General features: G+C 44.2%; 1 protein-coding gene across 10 annotated transcripts in view; it reads left to right on the plus strand.

Annotated features, from left to right (window-relative positions):
* Nucleotides 1-19847, plus strand: part of LOC129843527 (calcium-dependent secretion activator 1-like) — a 161261-nt gene that overhangs the window by 94841 nt on the left and 46573 nt on the right. For all 10 annotated transcript variants that reach the window (XM_055912306.1, XM_055912295.1, XM_055912298.1 and 7 more), the window contains exons 4-7: nt 4734-4814; nt 5208-5441; nt 10996-11117; nt 14266-14377. In XM_055912306.1, the coding sequence (XP_055768281.1) occupies nt 4734-4814; nt 5208-5441; nt 10996-11117; nt 14266-14377 (549 nt within the window). The remainder of the gene's footprint in view (nt 1-4733; nt 4815-5207; nt 5442-10995; nt 11118-14265; nt 14378-19847) is intronic.

Here is a 19847-nt window from a genome sequence, read left to right on the forward strand (position 1 = left end):
TCGAGAGTCGTCAATCAGCCATGAGCTGCCCTTCAGCCTGAAAAGGCTAGATACCCAGAACTGCCCATCAGTCCAGAGCTGTCTCTCTGTCCGGAGCTGCCTTTCAGTCCGGAGTTGCCCCTCTATCCTGATCTCCCTCTCTATCTTTATCTACCTCTATAGTCTTATCTATCCCTCTGTCTTGGTTTATCTCTCTGTCCCGGTATTGTCATTATTAGATATGTTTTTAGGAGGATTTTGTGGGGGAAGTAAGAGGGTGGACATTCTTGAAGGGAGGGGGCTAGGATGGATTATGGTGGGGTGGGAACCGCGCCCGGTGCCTGAGCCACCACCGTGGTTAGATGCCCACCCAGACCCTCCCCTAGACTTTGTGCTGGTGCGTCCGGAGTTCGCACCTTGTGGGGGGGGTACTGTCACGTTCCTGACCTATTTATGTTAGTTTTTGTGTGTTAGTTGGTCAGGACGTGAGGTTGGGTGGGCATTCTATGTTATCTGTTTCTATGTTGGTTTCGGTTTGCCTGGTATGGCTCTTGATTAGAGGCAGGTGGTTTGCGTTTGCCTCTAATTAAGAGTCATATTTAGGTAGGGCATTCTCACTGTTTGTTTGTGGGTGATTGTCTCCTATGTCTGTATGTATGTTCGTACCACATGGGACTGTAGCGTTTGTTTGTTTCGTTTTCGTTTCGATGTCGTCTGTTACCTGTACGTAAGTTTATGTTTAGTTATGTAAGTTTATGTTCAGGTCTCGTCAACGTCGTTTTGTTATTTTGTAGTTTGGAAAGTGTTTGTTTCGTTTCGTGTTGCCATCTTTATCGTTGTGTTAATAAAGATGGCTTATTTCCCTGAGCCTGCGTTTTGGTCTGAGGATCCTTCTCTCCTCACCTCTTCCGAGGATGAGGAGAGCGTCATTCGTTACACATGGTCCCTGACCTCATTTTGGCTGCATACAGACCGCTTACAGCATGCACATAAAACAGTTAGGGACTTCTCCTTAGTATCTGGGCCATTCATGTGGGTGTCTAGGGTATAGGGCCATGGACCGTACCATTAAAATAGGATAATAAATAATTAGATATAATTTATTTTAAAAATGTAGTTCCCCATGATAGGACAATAAATAAATAAGACGTATAATTCATTATAAAAGTATATCCATCATTTGAACAACATTGAAAGCCCTCTCATACCCGGCCCACAGCAATACACTGGCTCTGGGATATGCAACTATTTCATTACTCACTCACTCAACTTTCCAAACATAACAAATAAAAATAAACACACACCACACCATCCACACATACTGTGCCTTCTGTTTACTTAGTTTTTATCTTCACTATGTAGAAATAGTGCTTGTGTTCAATTAGTTATATGTGAAGATTTATAGAAAAGCTATATTTTGTATTGTATTGTTACAATCAGTAACCGGGCTTGAATTGTGTTTATTTTCCTCATCTATGAGAACTTTGTAATTTTTAAAATAACCATGGAGTAATCTTTGTGTCTCTGAACAACTGGTTATCAATATATAGTTTATCAACGACGAGAGCTACTCGTTTCGCTTTTAATCTATTTTCTTTGAAAATTGGATACAGAACTTTGCGCCGTTCTGCAATTTCTTTCGGAAACTGATCATTCATGCCAATTTTGGTCCCAGCAAGTCTTTTACCTAGGCTTTTAACCATTATTTTATCTTTAAATGAAGCGAATTTGGCAACGATTGGGCGTTCGTACCTCTGCCCTCTCTGTCCGAGGCGGTGTACACGTTCAAGTTGGATCTTATCGATAACTTCGCGTGGAATCTGAAGCGCTGCAAAAAGGAACTCTCTAACTACAGATTCAGGAACCTCTCCTTCTTTCTCTTGGATACCTGAAAGTACCAAATTCTCTCTCATGGATCTAGTTTGTATGTCCAGTAAGCATTCCTTCAGAACGTTGTTCTCCTTTTTAAATTCATTCATTTCGGTTTCAATCTTATTGACTGTCCCTTTTAGCGCGTGTGTTTCCTTCTCCAATGTCGCAGCTTTTTCATCACTCATCTCTAGGCTTGCCTTCAACTCTTTTATATCTTTACTAACTAATTCAAGTATACCCAGTTTGTCATTTATTGATTTTAACAGATCGGTTTCGACCTTTACCATTGCTGGTGGTGAGAATATTAGATCATCAGTGTCGGTTGAGGAGTCACGTTTTCGTTTTTGAATCGGTTCCCCTGTCTTACTCTCCGTCATGTTTGGGTGTTGCTTGTTTTCGTAATATTTGTTGATAAATGTCTCTAGTCTTAGGATTTGTTTTGTGTTATTATCCAGATTGAAGGTTTATCACTCACCAGATTATTTAGTGCTAATATTTTAGTCGAATATTATGTTTTATCTTGAGGTGCTCTACATAACTTCGTTCAGTCCGCCATTACCTTTACGTTACCTTTACGTCCGCCGCCTACGTCCTACCTTAAGAACAATATTGATTTGCACCCATTTCGCCCACAGAACAGCCTCAATTTGTTTGAGCATCGACTCTAAAAGGTGTTGAAAGCATTCCATAGGGATGCTAACCAATGCTGACTCCAATGCTTCCCACAGTTGTCTCAAGGTGGCTTGATGTAATTTGTGTGGTGGACCATTCTTGAAACACACTAGATACACACGGTGTGCCTGGCACTTACTGCCATGCACCAGTCATACACTTACAGTGCCTTTGAATCACCTTTCACAGTGATTACAACCTCAAGTTCTATTGGGAATGACGCTACAAGCTTGGTACACCTATATTTGGTCAGGTTGGATGGGGAGTTGGATGGGGAGTTGTACTGTCAGGTTGGATGGGGAGCGTCGTTGCGATGCTATTTTCAGGTCTCTCCAGAGATGTTCGATTGGGTTCAAGTCCGGGCTCTGGCTAGGCCACTCAAGGACATTCAAAGACTTGTTCCGAAGCCACTTCTGCATTGTCTTGGCTGTGTGCTTAGGGTCGTTGTCATGTTGGAAGATGAATCTTCAACCCAGTCTGAGGTCCTGAACACTCTGTAGCAGGTTTTCATTAAGGATCTCTTTGTACTTTGCTCTGTTCAGCTTTCCTTCGATCCTAACTAGTCTCCCAGTCCCTGCCGGTGAAAAACATCCCCACAGCATGATGCTGCCACCTCCACCATGCTTCACCGTAGGTTTCCTCCAGACGTGATGCTTGGCATTCAGGCCAAAGAGTTCAATCTTGGTTTCATTAGACCAGAGAATCTTGTTTCTCATGATCTGAGAGTCCTTTAGGGGCCTTTTGGCAAACTCCAAGCGGGCTGTCATATGCCTTTTACTGACAGGTGTGTGCCTTTCCAAATCATGTCCGATCAATTGAATTTATCACTGGTGGACTCTAATCAAGTTGTAGACACATCAAGGATGATCAATGGAAACAGGATGCACCTGCTTCAATTTCAAGTCTCATTAAAAAAAAGGTCTGAATACCTATGTAAATAAGGTTCTGTTTTTCTAAAAACCTGTTTTTGCTTTGTTATTATTGGGTATTGTGTGTAGATTGATGAGGAACATTTTTGTTTAATCCATTTTAGAATAAGGCTGTAACAAAATTCGGAAAAAGGGAAGGGGTCTGAATACTTTCCAGTATTCAGTGTTCAGTATTCAGGTCCTCACAGATCAGGTTCTCAATACCCCAATCCACAGTGGCAGCAAGGCATGAGGTAGGGAGAATAGTTTCAGAGGTCGAGGGTGTGGCAGAAGAACTGTATAGGCGGGAGAGGGCGTCAGGCTTCTTTCTTTGACCCTGGGCGGTAGGAGATGGTGAAGTTAAACCTGGTGAACAGGAGGGCCCACCGGGCATGCCTGGAGTTGAGGCGCTTGGCTGTACAGAGATATTACAGGTTTTTATGGTCGGTTCAGACCAGAAATGGCTGTTGTGCTCCTTCCAACCAGTGCCTCCACTCTTCCAACGCCATCTTCACCGCCAGAAGTTCTCGGTTGCCGACATCGTAGTTCCTCTCAGCAGGATTGAGACAATGGGACAGGAAGGCACAGGGATGAAGCTTTTGGTCCTGGGCAGATCGCTGGGACAGAATTGCCCCCACTCCAACATCCAAAGGATCCACTTCTACCACAAATTGACGCGAGGTGTCCGGATGGATGAGGATGGGTGCTGTTGTGAACCGATGCTTCAGGTCCACAAAGGCTTTGTTGACAGCTGGAGACCATTTGAACGGTACCTTGGGAGAGGTGAGTGCTGAGCGGGGGGCCGCTAGGGTGCTGTAGTACCGAATAAAATGGTGGTAGAAGTTTGCAAAACCAAGAAACCATTGCAACTGCACTCTGGACGTTGGTTGAGGCCAATCCACCACTGCTTTCACCTTTCCAGGATCCATCTGAACATTGCCCGCAGCAATGACATATCCCAGACAGGTGATTGTAGAGCGGTGGAACTCACACTTCTCGGGGAAAACAAGCGACACCTGGAGGGGGTGGAGACAATAACGAGGACAGGTGAAACCGATCAGGGTGTGACAGGAGCAGTGATTTGAGTTTCTGCAATATTAAAATCTCTAGGAAAGTTGTGCGATGCTCACAGGTTCCTATGTGTTGCTGTCCTGTTGTCCTGAAGAAGGCCCAGTTGGGGTCAAAACATTGCTTGATTAAACTCAGACTTGCGAGTGCCATTATGCTCTCTAATCCAACACCAGGACAAGTTTATTTTAAAACATGTGTGCAAAACACTTCTTCCTGTGTTTGACCCTCTAGTTGGACAACCTGGACGAGCAGGCTGCCCAGATCAGACGGGAGCTGGATGGACGCCTGCAGATGGCCGATCAGATTGCCAGGGTGAGTCTAATGGCCTATACACACTGCAGCAGAACAACATCAACACACTGGTTAGATTGTGCAGAGCCACACATAAACCTGAATAAACAGTTTGTAAGCATCAAAACGGCTTCACGATGCGAGTTCTCCGAGAGCTTCACTATTGTAGAAACATCTTTACGTCACAATTAATATACTGAAGGCTATATCTGGTAATCTATTGAATTACATGTATTCACATTAGTGTTGACAATACATTAACACCATTATTTGGATTTGATTTTCATTTCTTTTATTATTATAGTGTCTTGCTTCATCAGGATGACCAGCCCACATGGACACAAAAGCTGACTTGTTATGTAAAAACCCTTCTGTAACACATACTTATTGATGTGATTTTTTTCTTCTTCAAAGGGAGGCAAATTCCCCAAGTTTGTGTCGAAGGAGATGGAGCAGATGTACATAGAGGAGCTGAAGGCGTCGGTGAACCAGCTGATGGCCAACCTAGAGAGCATGCCGGTGTCCAAGGGAGGAGAGTTCAAACTGCAGAAGCTGAAGAAAGGACACAACACCTCCATCATGGACATGGGTCAGGAGGACGAGAACACACTGTCCAAGTCTGATGTGGTGCTCTCCTTTACTCTGGAGGTAGGAACCCTAACCACTGCCTTAAATCTAGCCTGAACCCTAACTCCAACCCTAACACTAAGCCTGGCCAAGTCTGAAGCTCCTGCAGTCTGGAGGTCCTAACCCTAGCCCTGACCCTAAACCTGACCTTAACCTTAACCCTGTCCAAGTATGATGTGGTGCTCCTCTTAACTATGGAGGTGCTAACCCTAGCCTAAACCCTTCACCTGGTACTAGCCCTAACCCTGTCTAGGAAGGATAAGACCTCAGCATTTTGGCATTATGAGAGAATATCCTAAAAACAGTGTTACCCTTTCTGTAATGTGATTTTCTCACTCACAAAGAAGTCACACTGTAAGCACAAGGCCATTTGAATAGAGATTAATGCCGTACAAACGTTCAATAGGAACAGTGCCTCTGAGAGAGCCCCACCCTATTGTCCTGAGCTTCTCGCTCTCAGACAGACCTTTTCGCCTGCCTCTGTCTTTATAAAGAGAATGAGTCATCATACACATTATCAACATATTTATTAACAATGGCTCTAGGTTCTGCAGGGCAAGGAAAACAGAGCTTGGCATGCTTTAGCACTTTCTATTGATGTCTGTGGTGGTGGTGATGATATAGCAATATATATATATCCAGCTGGCCCTTTGGAAAACTAGACCTGATCTGCACTTTCATTGGTCTATTGATTATTTTAGCACATGAATACATTCCAGGCCAAAGTCCCAAGGTGAGTTTGCTTGTAGTTATCTTCTCTCTCTAGATTTATATCATTCTAGACCAGGGCCCCTATTCACAATATGTCTAAGAGTTGGAGTGCTGAATGATGTAGAATCAGGTCCAGCCGCTTAATTGTTATGCTTTAAAAGGCCAAAATAATCCTAGGTCAGCACTCCTACTCTGAGACGCTTTTTGAATATAAACCCAGTATAGATTGCAAACAGATGGCCCTCTAGCCATAAAGAAAGAGAAGTAAAATAGATGGAAGCTTTCAGGAAGAACATTCTGCCTAAATGACTCCTCCACTGTACTCCCCCGATCACTGGGGTAGACTTCCATTCTTTTGTTACAAATCACAGATCACAAGGTAGACCTGGATAATGTAGTGAAACAAAATAAAAACCTCCTTTTATGATTCCGTAGCAACTTTGTTACTCATCCTTCATCACAACAAGAGTTATTGTGATCTCAGAGAATTCAATATATGCAGAAGGGCTGTTTCTGTTCCCATGGCTACTTTGGGAGAAGGAAGTATAATTCTAGCACGGACAGATTAATACTGCTCCTTCCCAGTCCCAGCAGTTGATTGTAGTGGGGAGCAGAGCAGATGTAGTGATTATGGTGCGAGGACTGAAACTACTGCTTTATAGATCAGAGAGGCTGGCCTGATTTGTAGCTTCTGTCATGGAATTTAGTAATGGGGTTTTTGGACTCCGTTGTCTTTTTTAGTTTAGAAACGTTTGTGGAGGTTAGGTGTGGTGTGGCTGTTATTAAGCTTTAGCTACTGCAGGCCTATGATATGAAGGCGGTGCGCCCCGGCGCACTTCGGGTGAGGAAGACTGTTTCAGGCCTACCAGAGTTACTCCTATAATCGAACAATATAACACTTATCTTTACACAAAATATTTGGATTGAAAATGAACGAATGACTCTCCTTCTGTACATCTATATCTGTATGGCAGACGCAGTAGCCACATAAAGAAATGCATGTCGGTGTCATAGTATGCCACGGGCATATCTCTATCTCTCTGGGGTTAGGACTAAACTTCTCTTCATATATATATATATATATATATATATACACTGCTCAAAAAAAATAAAGGGAACACTTAAACAACACAATGTAACTCCAAGTCAATCACACTTCTGTGAAATCAAACTGTCCACTTAGGAAGCAACACTGATTGACAATAAATTTCACATGCTGTTGTGCAAATGGAATAGACAAAAGGTGGAAATTATAGGCAATTAGTAAGACACCCCCAAAAAAGGAATGGTTCTGCAGGTGGTGACCACAGACCACTTCTCAGTTCCTATGCTTCCTGGCTGATGTTTTGGTCACTTTTGAATGCTGGCGGTGCTCTCACTCTAGTGGTAGCATGAGACGGAGTCTACAACCCACACAAGTGGCTCAGGTAGTGCAGCTCATCCAGAATGGCACATCAATGCGAGCTGTGGCAAGAAGTTTTGCTGTGTCTGTCAGCGTAGTGTCCAGAGCATGGAGGCGCTACCAGGAGACAGGCCAGTACATCAGGAGACGTGGAGGAGGCCGTAGGAGGGCAACAACCCAGCAGCAGGACCGCTACCTCCGCCTTTGTGCAAGGAGTAGCACTGCCAGAGCCCTGTAAAATGACCTCCAGCAGGCCACAAATGTGCATGTGTCAGCATATGGTCTCACAAGGGGTCTGAGGATCTCATCTCGGTACCTAATGGCAGTCAGGCTTCCTCTGGCGAGCACATGGAGGGCTGTGCGGCCCCACAAAGAAATGCCACCCCACACCATGACTGACCCACCGCCAAACCGGTCATGCTGGAGGATGTTGCAGGCAGCAGAACGTTCTCCACGGCGTCTCCAGACTCTGTCACGTCGGTCACATGTGCTCATGTGCTCAGTGTGAACCTGCTTTCATCTGTGAAGAGCACAGGGCGCCAGTGGCGAATTTGCCAATCTTGGTGTTCTCTGGCAAATGCCAAACGTCCTGCACGGTGTTGGGCTGTAAGCACAACCCCCACCTGTGGACGTCGGGCCCTCATACCACCCTCATGGAGTCTGTTTCTGACCGTTTGAGCAGACACATGCACATTTGTGGCCTGCTGGAGGTCATTTTGCAGGGCGGTGGCAGTGCACCTCCTTGCACAAAGGCGGAGGTAGCGGTCCTGCTGCTGGGTTGTTGCCCTCCTACGGCCTCCTCCACGTCTCCTGATGTACTGGCCTGTCTCCTGGTAGCGCCTCCATGCTCTGGACACTACGCTGACAGACACAGCAAACCTTTTTGCCACAGCTCGCATTGATGTGCCATCCTGGATGAACTGCACTACCTGAGCCACTTGTGTGGGTTGTAGACTCCGTCTCATGCTACCACTAGAGTGAAAGCACCGCCAGCATTCAAAAGTGACCAAAACATCAGCCAGGAAGCATAGGAACTGAGAAGTAGTCTGTGGTCACCACCTGCAGAACCATTCCTTTTTTGGGGGTGTCTTACTAATTGCCTATAATTTCCACCTTTTGTCTATTCCATTTGCACAACAGCATGGGAAATTTATTGTCAATCAGTGTTGCTTCCTAAGTGGACAGTTTGATTTCACAGAAGTGTGATTGACTTGGAGTTACATTGTGTTGTTTAAGTGTTCCCTTTATTTTTTTGAGCAGTGTATATAAAATAATGTCATACAGTGGACACCTATGCCTTTGCTAGCAATGCCCTGATACATTTAGTTCTCAAATCTCTGACAGGTGAACCGAGAGGTGGACAATTATTGTTTCAAGAAAGTAGCCTAACTTGCCATAGGCTGTTATTAAGGACATGTAAATGTGGACATTTGGCCAACATCCCTTGTTTATTGATGGTGTTGGCTGGTAAATGAAAATCTTCTCTGTTATGTTGTCCAGCGCAAATTTACCTAAAGGAAACTCTGAAATGGCATGTTGTTTTTATGAAGATTTTAGAATATTCACATACAAAATCAGTCACCAATTGGATGGAAACCTAGCTATAGACACCGTAAAGACTCTCTGGCAAGTGCACCAGTCCAGTGTCACTTTGATTAATCCTGCACATCATGGTTCACCAGCAGCTCCAACCATCTAAAGAATAAGCTACCAGCCAATCAAGCTTGTAAGAATTGTACTTAACGTCTTAAAAATACTTCTTTAGCCTTTTACTGCAGTGGGCTAAATCAGGGTCACACAGAGTTCTTCTTGATAGTCTTAAACAAATCTATTTTGAAACAAAAGTATACACCTCACTCACATGGTTATGGGCCTAAAAGAAGAAGTCAATTGTATCATGTCAGATATAAAGTTCAAATGTATTCAATTTCGAGGTTGCATCCCAATATTACACGTTATATACATCACAGAAGACTGAAATATAACAACGCCGTTTGATATAGAAACACTAGAATTTCTGCGTAATAAATCAAATAAAGTTGATTAATTATGTAATTATGAGGGAAAAAAACTGATCCCAGATCATCACTCCTACTCTGAGACGCTTTTGAAAATAAACCCAGTATAGATTGCAAACAGATAGCCCTCTAGCCATAAAGAAAGAGAAGTAAAATAGATGGAAGCTTTCAGGAAGAACATTCTGCCTAAATGACTCCTCCACTGTACTCCCCCGATCACTGGGGTAGACTTCCATTCTTTTGTTACAAATCACAGATCACAAGGTAGACCAGGATAATGTAGTGAAACAAAATAAAATCCTCCTTTTTTAATTTCATAGCAACTTCATTAGTCATCATAATAACTCCTGTTATGATGAATGATCTCAGAGAATTCAGTATACGCAGAAGAGCTTGTTCTGTTCCCATGGCTACTTTAGGAGAAGGAAGTATAATTCTAGCATGGGCAGATTAATACTGCTCCTTCCCAGTCCCAGCAGTTGATTGTAGTGGGGAGCAGAGCAGATGTAGTGATTATGGTGCGAGGACTGAAACTACTGCTTTATAGATCAGAGAGGCTGGCCTGATTTGTAGCTTCTGTCATGGAATTTCGTAATGGCCTCCATTGTCTTTTCCTTTTTAATGGTCATGAGTTCTAGTTCGCTTGAGTAGGCCTAAATGTTAGTATCTTTCTCTCTGGTTGTCTTAGTATTATTCACATCTCGATTTTCTTTTTGCCAAAATACTGTATTTTTTAATGCTATACTGCTAGTGAATGTAGCAATTATATGACAAGGGAACAACATTTGTCATTGTCAGTAATTCCATATTGATCATATTCTTGATGGAGAATGGTAATAAGCTCACTGGTTTGAGACCTCAAAATCAACCAAATCCACTAAATAGCTCTGCTTATATATCTATATTGAAAATAGTGTGATTGAAGAAAAATTATTCAGAGATGAAATTTACTCACTTTTTACCACTTTCTACCTGGTTCTACTTGTTTAGTCATTCAGAATGGAGTATTTTTTCAATCGACATTTTCATAATTTTTTTATTCAGACACCCATTCAAAACCTCCCATGACCCGAATTTGGGCCACGACCCGCCAGTTGAAAATGACTGGTTTAAAACATACCGTAAACGTTGTTGACCAATATAGCTTAGGAGGTTAAGGCATTTTACATTAATGTGTTCGTTAATGTTTTTTTATATGAGCTTTTATGCATTTACTGTACCTTTGTTGGTTTATGTCAAGGAGATTGTTGTAGTCATGTATAGGGCACCATAGACAGTTAGGGGCTGTGCTTGGGCCTTTTCAGGAGGGTGCAATGTAACAGAATGTAACAGAATATTGTCTAGACCAGAGTAATGTCAGCTCTATATTTGGTACATTTCTGCTACATTGTGAACCTTACCGCGTACACCCATGGTTTCACGACCTGCTGTTTGTGCCCTCCAGGTGGTGATCATGGAGGTGGTAGGCCTGAAGTCTCTGGCTCCTAACAGGATCGTTTACTGCACCATGGAGGTGGAGGGAGGGGAGAAACTGCAGACAGACCAGGCTGAGGCCTCCAAGCCAACGTAAGACCCTTCTGTCTCTTTCTCTGTCTATCTAGCTGTCTCTGTCTCTGTCTGCCTCTGTCTGCCTCTGTCCGTCTATCTCTGTCTGCCTCTGTGCCTCTCTCACCTCAACTCTTAACCTGCCTGAGTTTAACATCCACTGACTCATGTAGTGTTCTCATGTGATCTGAATGCAGTCCCCTTCTCTTCACGCTGTGATTCCTGAGTCAGCTGATCAAAGTGTGAAAGGACGCTCCCAGTGTAATCCTCCATTTAGAACAGTCTGTCTCCATGGGAATTTAAGGGAGGTCAGATGATGAGCGAAAAGATAACACCGGCAAAGCCCCCCATCTCAGGATGATAGCTTTCCAAAAAGGTTCTCCTTGGAACACCTCAAGTTTACCGAGATGTGTAACCATACAAGGTAGATACATACCAAAACTATCTATTCAGGTTCAACACATTAAGTTGGTTCAGGTTCATTTGGGTCACAGCCTTTCATCAACCCTTCCTGAATGTTAAAAGTGGTGATGATGTTAATGAGGAAGGAATTCATGTGAATGTGAATGGGTGCTCGCAGACTGGATCCCGAGTCTGTCTGCTGTTATAAAGGAAGCAGTCTGTAATGTTACAGTGTGTCTGTGATGCCAGCCTCTCTCCAGTGATGTGATGTTCAGCTCGTGATTATGAACTATTTTAGAGACTCGTCCTCTTGCTCTCCCACAGATTCAAGTGTCATTTTATAATGAGAGGGAGATGAGAGAAGTGGGAGAGCGAGAGGGAGAGCAATAGATGAAGGATAGGCATGAAAAAAGAAAATGACAGGACGACAAACAAAGTGGTGGAGAAAAGGGGGAGAAAGAGGAGGAGAGAGCAGGGGGGAGAGCAGCCTCTGTGTGTGCCCCTACTCCAGTGCTGCCAGACAGGGAGAGTGATCAGGACATGGCATCTTAATGGAGCAGGAGAGAGTCCCCCTCTAGCACTCCTGGAAATGACAAGCATCTCGCTAGCTGTCAGCTCATCCACCGCATACACCATCACACAGGCGCTGTTTTAACAACCTCCTTGTACAGGAGGAGACGTGTCCTGTCTGATCTATGATCTTTCATTTTTTTAAACCTTTATTTAACTATGTAATTCAGTTAAGGACACATTCTTATTTACAATGAAAGCATACCCTAGCCGAACCCAGACGACGCTAGGCCGTGGGCTATGCGTCGCCCTATGGGATCCCCAATCACAGCCAGTTGTGATACAGCCTGTAATCGAAACAGGGTCTGTAGTGACGCCTCTAGCACTGAGATGCAGTGCCTTAGACCGCTGCGACACTCGGGAGCCCAAATCTTGTGTCATTTAGTTTATCAAATGATCCCTGAATGTAATACAGTACTGCTCTCATTCTTATTGTATATAATGACACTCAATAAATGCATGATCAATGTAGGTATTAGAACTAAGGGGCCAATGTGAAAGAGTAACATTCTAATCACATTCCCAGTGTGAGATGAGACACCACCTGGTGGTGATGAGTGTTAATGTCAGTAAGGCAGAGGAGAAAGACATTGTCACTCACAGATGCAGCTCACAGCAGAAGGAGAAACGGCAAACAGACACACACACACACACACACACACACACACACACACACACACACACACACACACACACACACACACACACACACACACACACACACACACACACACACACACACACACACACACACACACACACACACAGCTTCAGACTGCTGGCTCTGTCTTGTGCTGCCTGTCTCCTTGATGATGGTATCACATGCCATCCAATCATGACACAATAACCCCTATAAACATGTTCGTATATATCTCATTGTGAATGTGTGTGTGTGTGTGTGTGTGCATGCATGAGTGTTTGTGTGTGTCTCTGTGTGAGTGGTAGGGCTCCCTCAGGCTGTGCTTGCCTGTGTGGAGCGGCCGGTTCGCCCGTCTCCCACTCAGTCTCACTCCATCTCCTCTCTGTAATAAATTGAAATGTTGCTTCTGCACAGCATTTAATAAACCTTCTACTCCTCTCTACTTCTACCCTTTGTAGTGTCAGCTGCTATTCTCAGTCTGTCTCATAACTGAGCAGTACGTAGCTTACCCAGACCCAGTTTATTGTTTTCACTTTATCACTTTGGTTATAAAGTTTTATTTTTTAACAACCACGTCTCACTCTTTCTGAGAGCGCAGATATCGACTTTTGGGTAAGAGGATGAGAGAAAAAGAGCCACAGACAGACAGAGAGAGGGAGAATGTGCGAGATAAAAGGAAAACAGGGACGGCGATTCTAGTGGATCTTGTGCAATTCCTCTGGGCCAGGTAGATGTTCATTTACGCTCGGATTCAATCCAACACAGAATAACAAACAACCTGAGCACAGGGATAGACTTTTAAAGGCATTTCCAGAATGTTGGCTGATCTAACTTTCGCTGTAAAGACTGCAAATGTCGTCTCAAACATAAATCAAATTCCAAATGAAATGACTGTGCACACGTTGTTTGTCTGCGTTTGTTTGCATCCTGGCCTAAAGCTACAGCCCTGTAGGTGTTGGAGATGTGTCCATGTCTTGAGAGCTGTGTCAAAAATCAAATCAAACTTTATTTGTCACATGCACCGAATACAACAGGAGTAGACCTTAACGTAAAATGTTTACTTTACAAGCCCTTAAATAACAATGCAGTTCAAGAAATTGAGTTAAGAAAAAGTAACACAATAAAATAACAATAATGAAGCTATATACAGGGGGTACCGGTACCGAGTCAATGTGCGGGGGTACAGGTTAGTCAAGGTAAGTAGTCAATGTAAATAGTCCGGGTGGCAATTTGATTCATTGTTCAGCAGTCTTATAGCTTGGGGGTCGAAGCTGTTAAGGAGCCTTTTGGACCTAGACTTGGCGCTCTTTTACCGCTTGCCGTGCGGTAGCAGAGAGAACAGTCTATGACTTGGGTGACTGGAGTCTTTGACAATTTTTGGGGGCCTTCCTCTGACACCACTTAGTATATAGGTCCTGGATGGCAGGAAGCTTGGGGCCCCAGTGATGTACTGGGCCGCACCCACTACCCTCTGTAGCGCCTTACGGTCAGATGCCGAGCAGTTGTCATACCAGAAGGTCACATGCTTCTGACGTGTGTGTGTGTGTTGTGTTTCAGCTGGGGGACCCAGGGAGACTTCACCACCACACACCCCCTCCCTGCCGTCAAGGTGAAACTGTTTACAGAAAGCACTGGAGTGCTGGCCCTGGAGGATAAAGAGCTGGGCAGGGTAACACAATCTTTGATCTCTCTCTCGCTCTCTCTCTCGACAGATTTCCAACGGTCTAATGTCCACTGCTTGTGTTTCTTGGCTCCAACAAGTCTCTTCTTATTGGTGTCCTTTAGTAGTTGTTTTTTTGCAGCAAAGGCCTGATTCACTCACTCTCCTCTGAACTGTTGATGAGATGCGTCTGTTACTTGAACTCTGTGTCTGTTACTTGAACTCTGTGAAGCATTTATTTGGGCTGCAATCCTGAGGTTGGTAACTCTAATGAACTTATCTTCTGCAGCAGAGGGAACTCTGGGTCTTCCTTTCCTGTGCCGGTCCTCATGAGAGCTAGTTTTGTCATAGCACTTTATGTTTTGCACTTGAAGAAACTTGAAAAGTTCTTGAAATTTTCCGGATTGACGGATCTTCATATCTTATAGTAATGATGGACTGTCGTTTCTCTTTGCTTATTTGAGCTCTTCTTACCATAATATCTTTTACCAAATCATATCAAATCTAATTTTATTGTTCACATACACATATTTAGCAGATGTTATTGCAGGTGTAGCGAAATGCTTGTGTTCCTAGCTCCAACAGTGCAGTAGTATCTAACAATTCACAACAATACACACACATCTAAAGTAAAAGAAAGGAGTTAAGAAATATATGACTATTAGGACGAGCAATGTCGGAATGGCGTTGACTAAAATACAGTAGAATAGAATACAGTATATACATATGAAATCAGTACAGCAGTATGTAAACATTATTAAAGTGACCAGTCAGTCTATGTCTATGTATATATGGCAGCAGCCTCTAAGGTGCAGGGTTGAGTAATCGGGTGGCTATTTAACAGTCTGATGGCTTTTGAGGTAGAAGCTGTTTTTCAGTCTCTCAGTCCCAGCTTGGATGCACCTGTACTGACCTCGCCGAGGGCTGTCTTCTGTATACCACCCCTACCTTGTCACAACACAACTGATTGACTCCAACGCATTAAGAAGGAAAGGATTTCCACAAATTAACTTTTAAGGCACACCTGTTAATTGAAATGCATTCCAGGTGACTACCTCAAGAAGCTGGTTGAGAGAATGCCAAGAGTGTGCAAAGCTGTCAAGGCAAAGGGTAGTAGCTTTGAAGAATCTCAGAAATAAAATATATTTTGATTTGTTTAACACTTTTTTTGGTTACTACATGATTCCATGTGTTATTTCATAGTTTCATTGTCTCCACTATTATTCTACAATGTAAAGAAAAACCCTTGAATGAGTAGGTGTGTCCAAACCTTATTGTTTTAAACCTTTGCATTTTAGACCAATACATTTCTCCTGGTTGTTGAACTGGAAGCAAAGGTGACCCCAGCCATCCATAAACTGAGCTGTTATGTCACTGAGTAGACAGTTATGCTGGATTCCACATCGACCCCTAGCCCCTACTCCATAGGCACTCATGTAGGTCTGAGAGGATTGGATTGATAATAGCACTATGGTATTATGGTTAGGAAGTAGGGACTAGGGTTGATTTGGAAACCAGTAAAGTATGCCACTTCCAGGTAAAGTCACAATCCCTAAACCATACACTCTGTAACGTGAGCACACACCATTCAGAGCACACATCATTATGGGACAGAGAAAGCTGGTGTAATCAGTCCTGGGTTGGTTAGCATGATGTGATGTGTAGACAGTAAGCTACAGCCACCGCTGGGCCCTAGGTATGCACAGTTCTTGTTTGAAATCCCTGGTGATGAGGATTATGCAAAACTCGTTTTTAAAATTCCCATTTGATTGACTGGGCCTCTCTGTCCTGGATTAGGCAGGTGGTGAAATTAAGGTGTGCTATAGTCTCATTCAAACCCTCCCTGTGGAGAAACAGGACCAAAACAATGTCCTCTTCACTGCCGGATGCTTATTCAATACAGTACTGTCGGTGGACTGAGTCAGGGATGATTTTTAACCCCTCACAGCCAGAACATTTTAAGCTGTGACCACACTATAGTTCCTCAATGATGTATCCAGGCCATATCATGTCCACACCTGTCCTTGTATAAACGGTCCTTTCTCTTCACGTTAGACGTTTGACTGAATTGCATATGGTTAGAATCCCCAAGCCGACTAGGTGAAAAGTCAGCTGATCTGCCCTTGAGCAAGGCACTTAACTTGAATTGCTCCTGTTTGTCGCTCTGGGTAAGGGTGTCTGCTAAATGACGTAACTGTAAGTCATGCAGAGATGTCTTCATCATCTGCTTTGCTCCGCTCTCCTGTCCTCTAATGCAGAGAGAGAGAGCCCTCCAACGTCCTGTGATAGTGTGCCAGGCAGCACTAGATAGGCTGCACACGGGGCATGGACGTCAGTTCAACATCTAGTCTTCATTGACATTTGGTTGAGTTGTCAACCAATGTGGAATAAAAAAAAAAAATCTTTGGATTTAGGGTAAAAGTTGGCTGAAAAAAAGACTAAATTCCCTTACGTTGATGACTTTTTGCAAATTCTATCAGTTTTCCACATTGATTTAAGGTCATCACATTGATTAAAGGTCATCCCATTGATTTTTGTTGTTGAAATGATGTGGAAACAACATTGATTCAACCAGTTTTAGCCCAGTGGGAGTGACCTTGCCTGTGATAGGGGCTCTTTGATCTCCTGCTGCAGCGGCAGACAGGCAGTCAGGCAGGCAGTCAGTCAGCCAGCAAGGCAGCAAGGCTTCATCAAAGCTCTTTAACTCAGCAAAGATAGATTACGCCCCGTCTTCAGGGAAGCAGGGAGGAGCAGAGTAGAGCGGGGACTGCTGGGCTTCTCTCTCCTTTGATATGGCAACACAGCTACACAGATACACTGAGCCACTGGCTCAAACGTGACACACAGCACAGGCACACTGGGGCCTGGGCTGCCAGAGCACGATTAAGATATAATGAAAACTCTTGAAAATGTATTGAGTGTTCAATACAATCCTTGAGAATGCTGACTCGTGGTGCTGAATACTCACTGGATAGGTGGATACAGACCAGGGATCTCTCCAATAAACCTTGTGGATATGTACAGTATACTGCTTACACATGTACAGTATATCCATATCTCTCAGAGGTGGTTACATTGTTACTGTACATTTCAACTGTAGTATCCAACACAGTTTTGCTTCCAAGATTCTCTGGTCTGATGAAACCAAGATTGAACTCTTTGGCCTAAATGCAAGCATCACGTCGAGGAAACCTGGAACCATCCTTGCGGTGAAGCATGGTGGTGACAGCATCATGCTGTGGGGATGGTTTTCAGTGGCAGGGACTGAGAGACTAGTCACTAGCGAGGGAAGGATGAACGGAGCAAAGTACAGAGAGATCCTTGATGAAAACCTACTCCAGGGCGCTCAGGACCTCAGACTGGGGGCGAAGGTTCACCTTCCAACAGGCCAACAACCCTAAGCACACAGCCAAGACAATTTAGGAGAGGCTACGGGACAAGTCTCTGAATGTCCTTGAGTGGCCCAGCCAGAGCCTGGACTTGAACCCGATCGAACATCTCTGGAAAGACCTGAAAATAGCTGTGCAGCAACGCTCCCCATCTAACCTGACAGATCTTGAGAGGATCTGCAGAGAAGAATGGGAAAAACACAAACACAAATACAGGTGTGCCCAGCTTGTAGCGTCATAACCAAGAAGACTTGAGGCTGTAATCGCTGCCAAAGGTGCTTCAACAAAGTTCTGAGTAGCCTCCGGAGTGGCACAGCGGTCTAAGTCACTGCATCGCAGTGCTAGAAGCATCAATACAGATCCGGGTTTGTTCCCAGGCTGTGTCGCAACCGTCCACGTGGAAACCCATAAGATGGCACACAATTGGGTTAGGGGAGGGTTTGGCCGGCTGGGATGTCCTTGTCCCATCGCTCTCTAGCGATTCCTTGTGGCGGGCGGGGCGCATGCATGTTGACTACGGTCGCCAGCTGTATGGCATTTCCTCCGACACGTTGGTGCGACTGGCTTCCGGGTTAAGTGCGCAGTGTGTCAAGAAGCAGTGCGGCTTGGCCGGGTCGTGTTTCGGAGGATGCATGGCTCTCGACCTTCGAGTTGCAGCGACGGGACAAGATTGTTACTACCAATTGTATATCACGAAATTGGAGAGAAAGGGAAAGGAGAAGGGATGCAAAAATATAAAAATAATACCGATTAAAGGGTCTGAATACTTATGTAAATGTGATATTTCAGTTTTTTTTTTTTTATTACATTGGCAAAAACTTTGAAAAACCTGTTTATGCTTCGTCATTATGGAGTTTTGTGTGTAGATTGATGAATAAGTCTGTAACAAAATGTGGGAAAAGTCAAGGAGTCTGAATGCTTTTCGAATGCACTGTATATACAAAAGTATGTGGAAATTCAAATTAATGGATTCGGCTATTTCAGCCACACCCGTTGATGACAGGTGTGTAAAGTAAAGCACACAGCCATGCAATCTCCATAGACAAACATTGGCAGTAGAAAGGCCTTACTGAAGAGCTCAGTGACTTTCAACGTGGCACCGTCATAGGAAGCCACATTTCCAACAAGTCAGTTCATCAAATTTCTGCCCTGTTAGCCCTATAAGTCAACTGTAAGTGCTGTTATTGTGAAGTGGAAACGTCTCGGAGCAACAACGGCTCAGTCGCGAAGTGGTAGGCCACACAAGCTCACAGAATGGGACTATCGAGTGCTGAAGTGTGTAGTCTGTCGTCGGGTGCAACATTCACTACCAAGTTCTAAACTGCCTTTTAGCAACGTCAACACAATAACTATTCGTCGGGAGCTTCATAAAATGAGTTTCCATGGCCGAGCAGCTACACACTAGCCTAAGATCACCATGCACAATGCCCAGCGTTGGCTGGAGTGGTGTAAAGCTCACAGCCATTGGACTCTGGAGCCTTGGAAACACGTTTTCTGGTGTGATGAATCACGCTTCACCGTCTGGCAGTCCGATGGACGATTCTGGGTTTGGCGGATGCCAGGAGAACATTTGGTGGAGGAGGAACAATGGTCTGGGGCTGTTTTTCATGGTTCGGGTTGGGCCAATTAGTTCCAGCGATGGAAAATCTTTACATTACAGCATACAAGGACATTCTCGACAATTCTGTGCTTCCAACAGTTTAGGGAAGGACCTTTCCTGTTTCAGTATGACAATGCACCCGTGCACAAAGCGAGGTCCATACAGAAATGGTTTGTCGAGATCAGTGTGAAAGAACTGGACTGGCCTGCACAGAGCCCTGACCTCCACCCCATTGAACCCCTTTGGGACGATGTCTGCGAGCCAGGCCTAAACGCCCAACATCAGTGCCCGACTTCACTAATGCTCTTGGGGCTGAATGGAAGCAAGTTCCTGCAGCAATGTTCCAACATCTAGTGGAAAGCCTTCCCAGAAGAGTGGAGGCTGTTATAGCAGCAAAGGGGGACCAACTCCTTATATATCCCACCTAAACAGGCTGAAATGCCAGTTATTATTAATATTATTATTTTTATTTTTGCTCTTTTTAAAATTT

The sequence above is a fragment of the Salvelinus fontinalis genome, chromosome 3 (assembly GCF_029448725.1).
Source record: "Salvelinus fontinalis isolate EN_2023a chromosome 3, ASM2944872v1, whole genome shotgun sequence".
Classification (NCBI taxonomy): domain Eukaryota; kingdom Metazoa; phylum Chordata; class Actinopteri; order Salmoniformes; family Salmonidae; genus Salvelinus; species Salvelinus fontinalis.